Source organism: Lepisma saccharinum, chromosome 5, assembly GCF_977018435.1.
Source record: "Lepisma saccharinum chromosome 5, izLepSacc3.1, whole genome shotgun sequence".
In the NCBI taxonomy this organism is placed as follows: Eukaryota; Metazoa; Arthropoda; class Insecta; order Zygentoma; family Lepismatidae; genus Lepisma; species Lepisma saccharinum.
Window position 1 is genome coordinate 49,169,686 of NC_139233.1, and position 15,841 is coordinate 49,185,526.

Sequence of the window (15,841 nt, forward strand, 5' to 3'; positions counted from 1 at the left end):
TTGTGTACTTGATGATAAATTATATATCAATCAAGTAATTGTGGAAGATTCACAAGATGATACTTCTTCTATTTGGTTAAAAGCTCAACAAGCAGATGAGAATAATATAACTTCTCACTTAGTAGATAGTACAATTGATAATGGCTTTTCAATGCACTTTATTCTATTCAATTTGAATATTGAACTATTCCTTGTCAAGGAAATTAAGGACAATAATGCAATTCTTTACACAATGAACTAGCAATATTATGACAAGGTGAACTTTTCAAATCTTCGAGTGTTTAACTGTTCACAAAGAAAAAGGAATGAACTCTTGTCTAAGAATTACATTTATGAGATACTGTGAAAGAAAACTTTGTTTATTAGCTTGTACAATTGAACTATGTATTATGTTCTTGAGTTGTTATTACTGTTAGACACAAATCTGTTTATGTGCACGTTGTTGTCGAATGTCAGATAATATTGTGCATTTGTAACTTTGTTTTACTTATGTTCATAAACATCTGAATGATTTGTAAATGTATACTCCTCCTCAGTGTTTCGTAGTTTTCATTTTTCCAGAGGAGGGGAATATTGTGACGGTCCTGTGAATCCGCACAATATAATTATGTTTATTGAAATTATTAATTTCATATTATACAAGTCACTTTCAAATAACAGTTAAAAAATGTATAATAACTACTTTGTACAGCATTAATTATGTTTTATGTTATTTATTGTGCTATAAGCTGTATAAATGAGGTAATATTTGGAATTCTAACGTTGCTATAGCAACGAGAATCAATAGTCATTATGTAGCAATGGATATAATGGAACTGAAAATAGATAATAGTGAACTGCATATTAGTCAGTTATTTTAATAATACTTAGACCCATAGAAGTTGTACCTTCACCTTCACGTTATTATTTGGAATATTTATGGACTAAATGTAATCGTGCAAATGATTGACTAGTGAATGTCACAAACGGCATTCCAGCCCGCGTGAGTAATGAAACCCCGCTATACTCTAGGCTAGCAGCTAGCCTCAAAGCAAGTGCCTAAACGTCATACAGATGGAAGAATGTGATTGGTTACCTGTTTCGACAAGGCATGTTTCCACTCGTAGCACCTCGTGGTGTGGCTGCATGACAGAAAAAAGAGAGAGGGTGGCGGTAACAAGACTTTGGTATCTCCGTAAACAGTGACAACGTACTGCCACAAGAAAAATTCAAGCACGTGATAAAGATTGGAAAAATATTTACGTGAATAAATGTTGATATTTTATTGCAACTTGCGATCACAGTAAGTAGTTTTACAGTGATGTTTGCAGTAGATTTTGATGTATACATGTACTTTCACATAGTATTCACGATAGTTGATGGCCAGGACTATTCCATTTTCTCCGGCTAGTGGGTGTATGTTTGTATTGCACGTTCTGTACTGAAGAATGTGCACAGTAAGCATCTGCAAAGTATATACTTAATAACATACTATATATTTATCGCTTTTTACATTTGCAGTTTGAGTCTATTACTTCTCATTTTACATTTATTTGGTTTTGAAGTTCTGAAGTGATACATTACTGGTTCTGGATGGCAGCCATAACTCCCCTGCACGTGGGTTAACTCTACTTTTACTCGCCGATCTCTAAGGGTAAAGTATACCCTCCTTTTACTCCCAGCTTACCCGGCGTTTCTGTTGGTGCAACAGATAATCAGCCGATTTGTGGGTTAACTCTGAGTTTAAGATTAATTTAATGTTTGTTGTCTTTCTTTCAGAGAAAGAGCCCATATTATTTACTCGACATTGGAAACAAGATATATGTGAATAATTTATTCCCTGTGAATCCAGAGTATGTTCGCATCTTGAGGGCCAACTATTTCGCCGATTTGGAAAATGTCAACTTCACGAATTCCATCCTGGCTGCGCATACCATAAATGACTGGATAAATAACACCACCCACGGATTGATACCAGAAATTGTTTCTGCAGGTACTTGAAATTTATGATAAGAGTTTGTTTTTAAGACATCTCTGCCAATGCAAAATAAGATCAAGAATATGTATATTTTGCTTCTTAAACATAAGAATGATAAAAGATGGTGTGGATTAACTGATTGCTAACATGTGCTACCTATATAACAGCCTCTGACAAGTCCTCATTTTCACAGCTTCTGAATGATCTTACAAAACCATGAGCATCACCACACATTTTTTACAGAAGTAGAGGTGGAACTTGAACAATTAATAAAATCTCTTTCAAGTTCTAAAGCTATCACTCCTAATGATATTCCCTCAATATTTCTAAAAGAGTTGGCCAGATTTTATCTAAGCACATAAGCATAATCTTTGATAAAATGGTGTTTTCTCTTGTGTGAAAGCAAGCAATTGTACATGAAACATGAAACAAGTGTCATGTTTACGTCTTGTCGCTGCAATTTCCTGCGAAAAAATTCTAATCGTATCCTTGGACATGTTATTCCATTCTCCCACTCAACACAGTTTTCTCCCTCAAATATCATGTGACTCAAACCTTGTTTGCTTGCTTACCAGTGCATTTAATTTCCTGAGTGCACTTACTTAGATTCTTTCAAAGCCTTTCTCTTTCTCATATGCAACTCATCCAGATGGTCAAATATATTCAACATTCACAGACCTCTTCTTAATTTGCTTTCATCTTACTTGTACAATAGAAAGCAAATGGTAATATTTGGTTGCTCTTCATCGTGGCTTTCTGTAGATTCCCGTGTGCCTCAAGAAAGTTCTCTGGGGCATCACTCTTTTCATGGATTATATTCATGAAAACATTTCCCCTAAGTACTCAATTTTATGATATGCTGATGATTGCCAATTATTTATAAACATTACTTCAGTTTAAGACTCATATTCCTTCCACACTGAATGCTGGTGCAAACATGGCAATCTGAAATTAAATCCTGGAAAGTCTCTTGCTTTTGAGATTTATCCTCAAATCCAATTTTACACCACTATCCTATAAACTTTGAAACCAGAAGATTCCTTTTCATGCAACACCAATTGAATTGAATTGTTGTTTTAAGTCCAATTTATGCACAGAAAGGCTAATCGGGACTGGACCAACAGTTTAAAGTGGGATCCGAACCACTGTGCTATGTGCCTCCACCCGATATCGAACCCAGGACCCCTTGATTACAAGGTGACAATGCTACCACTGCACCATTGGGGAGGCCCTTATGCAACACCAAACATAATTTTCGACAGCAATCTGACTTTCATCCACCATATAGACTACTACACCACTTATAAAAACATGAAAACTTTTGAATTAATTTACATATCACTCACGTTTCCGCTCTCAAAAACTACTTTACAATGTGCATTTTGTTCGGTATGGTAACGGATTTATTCTGTATTCATGATTTTTTCAAATATATAAATAAAATAAACAATTATTGATCAGTCATAAGCTTTATTGTTTCTTGTACTTTCTGATCAGAATGGACTAATGTTGATTTCCTTTTCGCTTGTTTTTTTTTTTTTTTTTTTAAATTAGGTTAAAAACTGTGAATCCTACTACACTAGAAATTACAAATGACTTCTTTGATATATTTTCAGATAAGCTATCTGAGGAAACAAAGTTATTCATAGCAAATGCCATCTACTTCAAAGGAAACTGGGACAGAGCATTTGATGTTGACGGAACAAAGCTGAAATGCTTTTACAGTGTACCAGACAAGTGCCAGTATACCTACATGATGGAACACATAGACTACTATAAATATGCAAACATTGAGGAGCTTGATAGTCAAGTTGTTGAACTGTTATATGAGGTATTGTATTACAATAAAAGTGTGTATAAAAATAGAATATGTTCATTACTAAAACAATAATGGATGACCCAAACTAAACTCTATGGTGCATTAGCCCTTTGAGGGTTACAATATGCCAAGCAACAGAGCGACATTTGGTCAGCACATCAAATCCCATTACAATTTTGGGGCTTCAATTGGGAATCAAAGGAAAACTCGCACCAAAGGCCACTGACTATTTCGATGAGTTTATGTACTTTGCTGGCATTACCCTGATAATGTTCCTATCACTCGGTGGTCTGTGGTCTGCTGGCAACCATCACGTGCTTTGTCCTCTGCCAGCCAGAGGTCACCTTTCTCTTCACAAAGAGGATTTGAAAACTTGGTTGCCACATTCAGAGGCGAAGGGAAGGAAAGACAACCAACACACAGGAATCAGGTATTTCAGATGGCAAGAGGAAAATAATTTACACCCTCCCCCTTCCCAAGAGCTTAGGTAGCTCACTTATATTATTTGTTTGCCCTTTGAAGGACTCTTGCAAAAACTACAAAGAACTGTACCAGATTAAATCTTCTGGCCTTTAGTGTTAGATTTCCAATAAGAAGACTTAGATTCAATTTTTCTAATTCAAAGTTAGTTTTGTATGGAATACATGAAATTAGATTTCAACTGTATTTTTAATGCTAAAGGTTTGGTGCACATAACAATAAATCAAAACTTTTATATTGACGTCCTGAAACATTTGCATCAAGCAATTTGGCGGCGGCATCCTAATTTGTGGACACCTTGGCAATGGTTTTTATTGCACGACAATTCAAGGCCCCATACTGCTTTATCAGTCTAGATTATCTGGCCAAGTATCGTATCCCTGCTCTACCACATCCCCCATATTCACCCGATTTTCTTTTTCTCATGTGAAAACACCACTGAAAGGGAAACGTCATGAAGATATTGCAACAATCCAAACGGTTGTGACACATGTGCTGATAAGCATCCCAGATGAAGCTTCCTCTGCTTGCTTCCATGACCTCCAGAAATGGTGGCAGCTGTGCATAGATAGCTGAGGGGGCTATTTTGACAAGACCTAGGACCAATAGTTCCTAAGTTGAATAAATTATTTTTTATGGGCTCAGTCCTGAAACTTTTCTGACAAAGGCTGTATTTTATCAATACATTGCAAGTCCAGATGCCAGAGTCTTGTTAGCCTGCAGAAATGCAATCCAGGGTGTACTAATACATATTGTGTCCAACAAATTACTGCACAGTTAAAAAAATCTAGCATTTCACAAGACTGCTTAGCAGAAATAAAATAAAACTATTTCGGGACCAATAGAAAAAACTAAAATCCTTAATTTGTGTATAATTTACAATTAACATTTCTTTCTTAGGACAAGAAGTATTCCATGGTCATAATACTGCCAAACAAGAAAGATGGCATCAACCAGCTTATTCGAGATCTACAACACAATCAACCAGACAATTTTGTTGATGAGCTTGAACTTACGGAGATGCAAGTTTCAATTCCACGATTCAAAATTGATTATACCAATGAACTGGGACCTACTCTGTATCATGTAAGTTAGCAGTGTCTTTAAAAGCATGTGACATAGATTATAACTTATGGACTTTAAAATGTTGTGTAGTGCTGCATTTTATATTATGAATGTTCTAAAGGTCGTATTACATCAAGGCAGCTTCAAGCAACTTCTGAAATACCACTGGTTGCTTCAAGATGACATAGTTGCATGGCATGTAACTGGTGTTCAGTCATAGCTGTATTTGAAAAGAAGGTTGTTTGCCTTAGGATAAACAACATTCTCAATCTTATTGGGGTGGGGGGAGGGATGGAAGGAAATGCACCCTTGCTTGGAATACAATTATCACTGCCATTCACTAAGGTGAAACATACAACACCACCTGCAAAGTCTGTTGGTAGGGGATGATAAGGACCCAGATTTTTATGTAATTACCAGAGGCGAGGTATCCAGTTGTTGGGAGATGCGGTGATGACTTAGCAAAATAATAATAATACTGCATTTTAAATATTTTAAAGAAGCAAAAAACAAGTCTGAGGGTAATTCCATGTCAAATCAACTAGTGCATAAACCCTTGATGTCATGGATTTGGCTAAATTTTGGTATACATGTTTCTTATCATTTGAAATATAGAATATATATTTTTTCATGTTGCCGGTTTTTTAGTTATTGAATTTTGAAAATTGACAAAATTGCCCAAAAACCGCTCACCGCTTAAACTTTAAATACAATTTGCAAGAGACGTGTTTCAACTACAGAGCTGGGCATGGTCTCATTTTAAAGCTTTTAAAAGATGGCTCTCATTTGACATACAACATGCTTGGTTTTTTGCAAAAAACAAATTTTGAAAGTTTCTCAAAATTGTATTTTACTATTACCAAAAAACGAAATTTTCAAAAATTTTACACATATTGGTAAACATCTACTGAAGGTTCAGTTAAAATTTCAAGGTGGTATCATATGAAAAGTGAATTCCTTTCAAAACCATGCGATGATTGAAGTTACATATTTTACATACCTAACCACATTATAAATACAGAAGCATACATACCAAGAAACTGCTTAGTGATACAGAAAGTCTTTCTTTGATAAAATGTATGATGCTTGTGTCATCTCCTCTTGCTTCAGCTGGTATGTTCTACCGGTGGCTGTTACAGGGTCCACTTTCCAAAGGACTGAGTGTCTTTGGATTTTAAGAACATCTGGTTGCCTTGGATAACGAAATGACTGTGCTGGACCACAAGGATGCAAGAAAGACACCTGCACTTCATGTTCTACATCATCTTTCGAAAGTACACATCCCACCCACCAATTGACATCATACGCACACGCTACAAAACCTGTCATGTGTTCAAAGGGTACATTTTCAACATCTGCATTAACTTTAACACAATGTACCAAAGTTTCTTCAGATGCAGAAAACACTTTAGTCTCCACTTTTTCTGTGCTTACTGGTATGAATGCATGAAACCTCTGAGTCCCTGTTACAGCTTCACCAAACCGTGTCTGTAAAAGTTTCTCTTCTTCCAAATATTCGTCATCTGTCACATAAAAGAAAGTTATTGACGGAATGTTCTCCTTTCTCCACTCAAATAGCTGGAGTGGTGTCATGATTTGGTTTGAAAGAGGATTCTGGAGACTAGCTTTGGCTGCCTGCCTTTTTACTGTCCCTCCAACACCATCATACACTCCCTTACCATGTGCTGTTGCATAAAAATGCCACTCAGCCACAATGCCATCGAAATCTCTATGATGGTTGCATAAATTTGCAGTTCTTATATTGCGCTGCTGAACCATCAGAGAAGTAATAAACTTTCTGTAAGTTTGGCAGACAATCAATTTTCAAGAAATCCAAAAGCTTTCTTTGGAAAACATGGACAAGAACTGTGTTGTGAATCAAGCAGTCTGAAACGAAGACATAACTCTTTATGTTTTAGAATATCCTCATTGTCCTTAAAATATACTACAAATGGATGAACTGTTGCCATTGAGTTGTTCCAGTGGAACCCTTGTACTGCAAAATAAATGAGTAATTCTCAGCAAAATCACATGTCACATGTCATCATGCACTAGAGAACTTTTCTTTTCAGAAAAATATACTGATTGCTGTTTGGCTATAAAATCGTGTGTCTTGAGGTTCATCAACTGATTTGAAAAATCTTGAACAAATTCCTCTGTGGATTTAGTAATAGTCTCAAAAGAACAGCGGTCCACTGATATCCACTGCTTGTAGGTTGTATTTTCAATCATCTCTTCCTCAAGGCTTGTTAGCAAGGTTTCCTTGAAATCAATTATGCTGGGACAGGAATCACACTCATCGAGAAAACAATTCTGTTGTGGTACCCTACACATTATTTTTGAAAGACAATCTTGGTATGTATCTAATGGATTTTCATGTCCTGGGAGAGTTATTTTATTTAAGTGAGCTCCAGCTATCATTAGTTTAACATTTTGATGAGTGGTACAAACACATAACAGTGTGGGTACCACTGGCTCCTGCAATTATGCAACTCTTTGGTCTTAATTCTACAAATTAACCAAATCTTAAGTGGCAGGTATTTAGATTTAAAAAGTCTGAATATTTCTCTCAGATATCCCAGGATCAATCTTTTTTGAATGTGGATACGTTTACCATCTGTGTCCCTCATGGAAACATAGTCTTTCTTCATCACTGCAGTGAAAATCTTAAACTAATGAGGCTGTTTCTTCTGGTAAAGTTTTTCCAGGTCTAGCGTCAGGTGAGGACAAAAATCCCTTCTCTTTGATGAGTTTTTTTTTTTTTGCTTTCCTTGCTAAGTAATATACTAACACCAAACTCCTTTTCAACTTTTCCACATGGCCAACTTTTGGTAAAAATAGACAAAATCATGAAACTTTCACTTTTATTTGCAGTTTTAAATCTCTCTTAAGTTGCTCAAAGATTTCTGATTCTGAATTACTACACTGGCATTCTTCATCATCTTTATCAACTTTCAAATTTTGCATTGTGCGAATTACTCACTTTTAGCAAATGTTAAAATATTTTTATATTGATAAAAATATAAAAAATATATAAAAACCTAAATTACTTACGACCAGTGAATATCATCAATCGAAAAATGAGACGTTTCGGGGGCCTTACCACTCCCTTCTTCAGGCTTTCCTTAGGCACGAATCACCACCATGCCGTGTCAAGTTGTATCAACCTGCACCCCTTTTCCTTGTTTGATAAACTTGACATGCCATGGTGGTGATTCGTGCCTAAGGAAAGCATGAAGAAGGGGGCGGGCAGTAAGACCCCAGAAATGTCACATTTTTCGATGGATGATACTCACTGGTCATAAGTAATTTAGGTGTTTTTATGTATTTTTTATATTTTTATCAATATAAAAATATTTTAACATTCTTTAAATTCTGCATTAAAAAGGGATTGGTATAAGTATTTCTTATTTTCTTTATCTTTTCTCTGCAATGCCTTTTCGAACTCTTCAGCTTCTTCTTACTCACTGGATACTCACCAAGAGAAATCAATGAGGCATTCAACTAACTGAACTCTGTATCAACATCCATATATTCTGAATCTTGGATACTGCAATGAGGACCAGCATTATCATCTGGCCCTGAAGGATTTTATTTTTCTGGAACGATAGCCTACTTTTCCTTCCCCAACTGCAGTCTACAGGAAGTGCAAATTTTCATGTTTTCTTCAATTCCGTAATAAAAGAAATCATTCAAGCTAAATGGACCTCTTCTTGCCATCCATATCAAGACTTTTTTTTAAAAAAAATGAAGACACTAATAAAGCTAGTTTCAAACCATTCACAGCACAGAAGTTAACTGAGATGTACACACTCTGACAGCTACACCACAACTGATCCAGTTGCATGAAGCAGCATAGGAGATCAGGAATAAACAAGTCATGTATATCAAATGAAAGCCCTCTTCCTAAGCTTTAAAATGAGACCATGCCCAGCCCTGTAGTTGAAACAGGTCTCTTGCAAATTGTATTTAAAGTTTCAGCGGTGAGAGGTTTTTGGGTAATTTTGTCAATTTTCAAAATTCAATAACTCAAAAACCAGCACCATGAGAAAAAAAAATATTTTCTATATTTCAGATAAGAAACGTGTTGTATACCAAAAATTAGTCAAATCCATGACATCAAATTCCAAAATTTATTTTTTCTTGGTTGATTTGACATGGAATTACCCCAGAATATTCTCATATTTGTGCGAAATAACCCAAGTGACACCATGAAAGAGCTAGAAATACACAAGGGATTCATTACGTTTAGCACATCAGAATGAGAGCCTAGTACTATTACCTCGTGCTATGTTTCCTATTGAAGGCAATGGTGTTCGCTGGCCCTGGTCATCGCAGAAAATGTGTGAATCTCTCTACCTGCTCAGAAGATGCCCAATGACTGCTTGAAGGTCTGGCCATGAAAGGCCTTTTTTTTTCAGCTCGTATGTTTATGGCAGGGTTTCTCTGACATCATCAGGATTAAAATTTTTTGGAGTGCTATTTCCATCATTGTAAAGCTAAAGCATGGAATGCAGTGATCTAATACATGTAATTAGTGGTCACGAGTGCAACAATTTTTAAATAAACTGAAAAATCAGACTTTCTTTCAATTATGTTAGATGAACCATCTAATGTTAACAGTAGGTCCCAATTGTCAACTGTCTTGAGATCTGTGCATAAGGAGGAGGGTTTATTGGTTTTACTGATGTGAGTGCCGATTGTATATCTGATGGGTTATTTGTTCATGTAAAAATTGTCAATAAGTAGAAACTGGAGGATAAATTTATTGCTCAAACTTATGATGGGTCGGCAGTTATGTCGGTACATTTAGAGGATTTGCAAAAGAAGGTCCAGAATGAGTACCCGAAGGCAATATTTACGCATTGCTAAGCTCAAGTATAGATTTAAGCTGTCCCAGAGAATGCATGAAATACCATGTAACAGTTGGGCTGAAAAGTTCGTAGGCTAACATAGTAAAAAAATATTTTTTTGACAAAATTCGATTTTATTATTCAATATAGTTGCCTTCGAGGGCGATACACAGATTATAGCGGTCATACAATTTTTCGATGCCATTTTTATAGTACGATTTCTCTTTAGCCTCAAAATAGGCCTCAGTTTCGGCGATTACCTCTTCATCAGTGCTAAATTTCTTTCCAGCGAGCATTCTTTTAAAGTCTGCAAACAGGAAAAAGTCACTGGGGGCCAGATCTGGAGAATATGGTGGATGGGGAAGCAATTCGTAGTCTAATTTATATAATTTTGCCGTCGTTTTCATTGATTTGTGACACGGTGCATTGTCGATTATGAGCATGCGCGGCACCCATTTTGCACACAGCTTTCGCATGTTCAAATATTCATACACAATATGTCCAACACGTTCCTTTGATATTTTTAAAGTCTGAGCTATCTCGATCAACTTCACTTTACGATCATTTAAAATTATTTTGTGGACTTTTTGGATGTTTTCGTCGGTAACAGCCTCTTTGGGGCGTCCACTGCGTGCATCGTCTTCGATGCTCATTTCGCCTCGTTTAAATTTAGCAAACCACTTCTCAACGGTTGATTTTCCTGGTGCAGAGTCCGAATAATGTTTATCAAGCCAAGCCTTGGCTTCAACAGTATTTTTTTTTCGCCAAAAAGCAATGCTTTATTAACACACGAAATTCTTTTTTTATCCATTTTTTCACAATAACAAAAGCTGCTTCACTCACAATGCTATATCTCACGAACTAATTATCCGGCAGCTGTGAAATTTATACACGTATCTTTTGAAGGTTAGTACTAAGTAAAAATCACATGGATTTAATTCTAGTAACGCCATCTATGAGTCAGCCTACGAACTTTTCAGCCCAACTGTTATTCTTATCCACTTTGCCACGCAAGATCGTTAAAAGAAAACCATCCCATCCTTTTTACAACCCAGGTGGTGTTATAAATCATGCATAGTTAACACAGTTAAACAGTACAGGGAGCCAATAATTAACTTTTTTTCTAATATTTGATGACAACTGAGAGGGACCAGGCAGGTGTGCACAGCGTATGGATTTGTGCACTTTTTGCAATGCTTTTAAAAAATATTTTTACTGAAGACATTATCTCCTTTGATGAAAAGATTCTCTCGGGTTATCGGCCAGGTGAGTTGTGGAAAAGATTCCAAGCTTTTGAGAGCTAACGTCACTTCAGAGTAGAAGTGAGTGTGACATTAGCTCTCGAAAGCTTGGAATCTTTTACACAACTCACCTGGCCAATAGCCCGAGAGAATCTTTTCATCATTCGTCGCCAGGAAAGCTTCAAGACATATTTCTTCCTTTGTCTGCTCACACTGATGTTATTTTTAAGTTTTTAATGTCCTACAAACAGAACATGTTAATATCCTGAAGTGTTTAATTGAGATCAGAGATTTTGAACACGAATTAAAGTGCAATAGGAAAGGTTTCTGTCACTGCAAATATTGCAAAAACAACTTGGCAGAAAAAGAAACAATTTTGGAAGAATACGAGGGGGTGATGAAAAGTTCGTAGCCCAACCCAGAAGGAGTGCACGTGGAATGATGAAACTTTACAGTTTTAAAGAACATATCTTGGTATGTACACATGCAAATTTTCATATTAATAACGGAATTGGTATTGTGGTTTTCAGGCCCCGGAAGTGATCATGTGTGCCCAGTCAGCGATTTTCACAAACATCGAGATCAGAGCAGTCATCAAATTTTTGTTCCACAAAGGAAAGTCGTCAAAACAAATTCATGAGGAAATCAGTGGAACACTACGGGACTCTCTTCCATCATATGCAGTTGTGAAGAAGTGGGTGGCACATTTTAAACGTGGCGATTTTTCAACAGATGATGCTTCACGTGCAGGAAGATCAAAAACAGCGACTGTCCACAAAATCGTGGATGAAATTCATTACCTTATTCTTAAAAATCGCAGAATCTCAGCAAAACGTGTGGCGGAGATTATGGGCATTTCTCGGGAACGCGTTGGTACCATAATTCATAATGACTTGGACATGCGCAAGCTCTCGGCAAAATGGGTTCCCAAAAATCTGCCAGCAGATCAAAAACGTGAAAGAGTGAGGACATCAAGGTTAGTCATTGCCCATTTTGAACGCAATGCCGACCAATTTCTGTCACGGATATTAACCATGGATGAACCATGGTTTTACCACTACGATCCTGAAACGAAACAACAGTCAATGGAGTGGCGGCACTCAGGTTCCCCTTGCCCCAAGAAGTTCAAGATGAAGAAGTCGGCTGGGAAAGTGTTTGCAACATTCTTGTGGGATAAGGATGGAGTCGTACTCATAGACTACCTGCCCAAGGGTCAGACATTTAATGCAGAGTATTACTCTGCATTACTCACAAAATTGAAAGACAAATTGAAAGTGCAACACCGCGGAAAAATGAAAAAAGGAATTCTGTTCCTGCAGGACAATGACCCTGTCCATCGAGCACTGCAAACACAACTGACGTTGCATGATCTAGGGTTTCAATGTCTAGATAATCCCCCTTATTCCCCAGATCTAGCTCCGTCAGACTATTTCCTATTCCTCAAACTCAAACAACACTTGAAAGGACGCCATTTTGGATCTGATAAGGAGGTGATAAGCGCTACGGAACAGTGGTGTGTGGAACAACCTTCAGAATTTTTTTTCACTGGTCCGCAAAAATTGGAGCACCATGCAAGGAAGTGTATTGCACTTCGGGGGGAGTATGTAGAATAACTGTAAAATTTCATCATTCCACGTGCACTCCTTCTGGGTTGGGCTACGAACTTTTCAGCACCCCCTCGTACAAGTGTAAACAGTGTGCGAAAAAATGTTTCTGTGGTAGACATATCCCCATCTCCCAGTTCAACAAAAAGGAAACAAAAAAAAGCCAACCATGGTTTCTCGCCTGAACGAAAATACAGAAGACTTAAATTTACGCTTATTAACAACCTTTTGCGTCATGCATCTGGGCATTTTTCATCGTTGTAGAAATTGCTGTTTTATGAACTTTTAAATCCCCAATAAACTTTCTGTAAATTGGTAGCATTTTTGATAGACGAAAATTTAGTCAACGCTCTTAAGGGAGTTTTTTGGTTAAATTAATTTGCACTATATCAGCTACAACAGCATCAGTTGAGAGGACGTTTTTATGCTGTCAATAGAATTCATACTTTCATATGATCAATGCAAGAAGAAGAACGATGTGCAATTTGACCCTTTATCGAGAAATAACTCTCAGAAAGAATTCTAAAGACTTCTACTACACAGTGATTCATAAATCTGCTAAGAAAAACAAGGAGGCCCAAGCAAGATGAGACGTTTTGCAGGAAAATACATTAATCAGATTTCAAAATTATCATTGTATGGAATAACATAATTTCCTTTTTGAAGTCGTAAGGTCTATGGTACTGCAGCAAGCTTTTACGTCGAATAGGCAATGACCTTGGCATTTACTGCAGAGAAATATTGTGACCTCCTCCCCCACCCCCCCTTTCCTCTTCCAGGTTGGAAAGATCGACCTTGACGTTTGACAAGTCTTCTGATGACTACATAAAAATGTCATGCTTTGCCACTGGTACTTTTGTTGCTTTGTTAAGTAGTCAAGCAAAATGACAAATGTCTGCTACACTGTTGGAAATTATATACATGATTTTCAAGTTACATACTTTCCATTTAGGGTACATATTTTAAAATAAAAATTCAATATTTGCACCATTTCCCTAGTTTTCTTTCATCAGATATATTTGTGGCACAAAATTCAAAGTATGATTTTTCCAAAAAAAAATTCACTAGTTTTCATCTGATTATCGCAGGTATCTACAACAGTGTCAACTATTTTCTTAATTTTTAATTGGCTAATACCCTGGGGGGCTCTATTGAATTATGCTGACTACTCATTTACAAAACTATATCCAACAGTCTTTCTACTGTTTTTGGAACAGGCTGAATGGTTTCGCTATTACGTGTTGACTCCTGCAGTTTGACCAAATTCTAACATTACTTAACATACAGTCCTCAACAATTACATTCCAGTCGGAGGTCATCTTGGGTAAGGAATAGAAATTTCATTATGCTGCTTGTTCCAGTATTTACAGTATGTCATCCATTCATCCTCATCATGCATAACCTAGTAATAGTAAAGAAATATTAAGTTGCGAACATTCATTCACCAATCTTTCACCAAATAAGAAACTGAGAGTTGGAAACTTTAATCATTTTATTTAATCATTTTATTCTAATTTCAGCTGGGAATAAAGGATATTTTCACTAATCATGCTAATCTTAGTGCAATAACTCCTGATCCAGCCCTCAAAATAACAAACATTCTGCACAAGGCTAAAATTGAAGTTAATGAAGAAGGAAGTATTGCAGGAGCTGCAACCGGTAAGTATACTTCACTTCAAGTTTCTGCCTGCTTAACTTTTAAAATTATTTTAAAAAGCAATAAAGAGAAAATTAAAAATTTCATACAAAGCTTTTGTAAAGGTACTCCAAGCAAACTGAGATCATAATGGCACATTCTTATTTATTCATCTACCTACGCAGCACAAACAAAAAAGTACACACACTTAACATCAACACATTCACAAGTGGAATTCTATCTCTAGCAGATAAAACAGTCCTTTTTATTGCCCCTTTACTGGCTGGGAGAATTTTTCTGAATAAGCTTTGGCCGAGAATGCTGACTTTCACAATGGTCATAAACGCAACTAAACCAATGGAGCCTTATGGAAAAGTGAACTGTCTAAAACTTTCTATGTGAGGTGTAGCATGTCAAGTGGTTCAGAGACTGGGAAGGCTAAAATGGCATTGGGAGATTGCTGGGTAGGTTGATTCATGCTAGAACATCCAATACCTACCTAGGAACATCTATTTCTGTATTATTTTGTTCCTTATGATATGAAATCCAAAGTTAGTAAATTCCCATGCAAAATATTTTCCTAAATAATTTGGTTGGTTGGTTGATTTAGTGTTTTAAGTCCACTTTATGCACAGTAAGGCTAATCGGACTGGACCTAGAGTTTAAAGTGGGATCCGAACCACTATGTGCCTCCACCAGGAATCGAACCACGGGAGCCCTTGATTACAAGGTGACGATGCTACCACTGCGACATCGGGGAGGCCTTAAATAATTTGGCAACTGTGCAGTTCGTACTGTAGACTCACCCCTGCCTTAGATGTTTCTAAAGGGATAATATATCTAACAGGAAAGAAAAACATCATATTTGCTTGGTTTGTAAATGGTGAACAATATCTAAGTTCACTATTCTCATTATTTTCTTGCTTTTTATTCTTTACAAAAAAAAAAAGTTGTTAATATAATGAAATAATAGCTATCAATACTTACTGTGTTATTATTTATCATTTTGGTATATATTTATTTTTGAACAATATACCAGTTTCAATAAATATGTAGGTTATGATAATATGATAATAGATCCTTGTTTAATCATTTGATGGTGACATATAATTTGAAATATTGTATAGAAACAAAACTGTACCAGATGTATAATAATTATGTTTGCATACAGCATAATATCTTCATT

At 36.4% G+C, this 15,841-nt stretch overlaps 2 protein-coding genes across 3 annotated transcripts in view; one reads left to right on the forward strand and one right to left on the reverse strand.

Annotated features, from left to right (window-relative positions):
• Positions 1–15,841, reverse strand: part of LOC145988356 (constitutive coactivator of peroxisome proliferator-activated receptor gamma-like) — a 141,250-nt gene that overhangs the window by 104,840 nt on the left and 20,569 nt on the right. The gene's annotated exons all lie outside the window — the stretch shown is intronic.
• LOC145987557 (uncharacterized) overlaps positions 1–15,841 on the forward strand; it is an 86,075-nt gene that overhangs the window by 67,059 nt on the left and 3,175 nt on the right. Inside the window, exons 12-15 of the mRNA XM_083121908.1 lie at positions 1,759–1,972; positions 3,574–3,788; positions 5,157–5,342; positions 14,540–14,678. Coding sequence (XP_082978034.1) covers positions 1,759–1,972; positions 3,574–3,788; positions 5,157–5,342; positions 14,540–14,678 — 754 coding nt within the window. The remainder of the gene's footprint in view (positions 1–1,758; positions 1,973–3,573; positions 3,789–5,156; positions 5,343–14,539; positions 14,679–15,841) is intronic.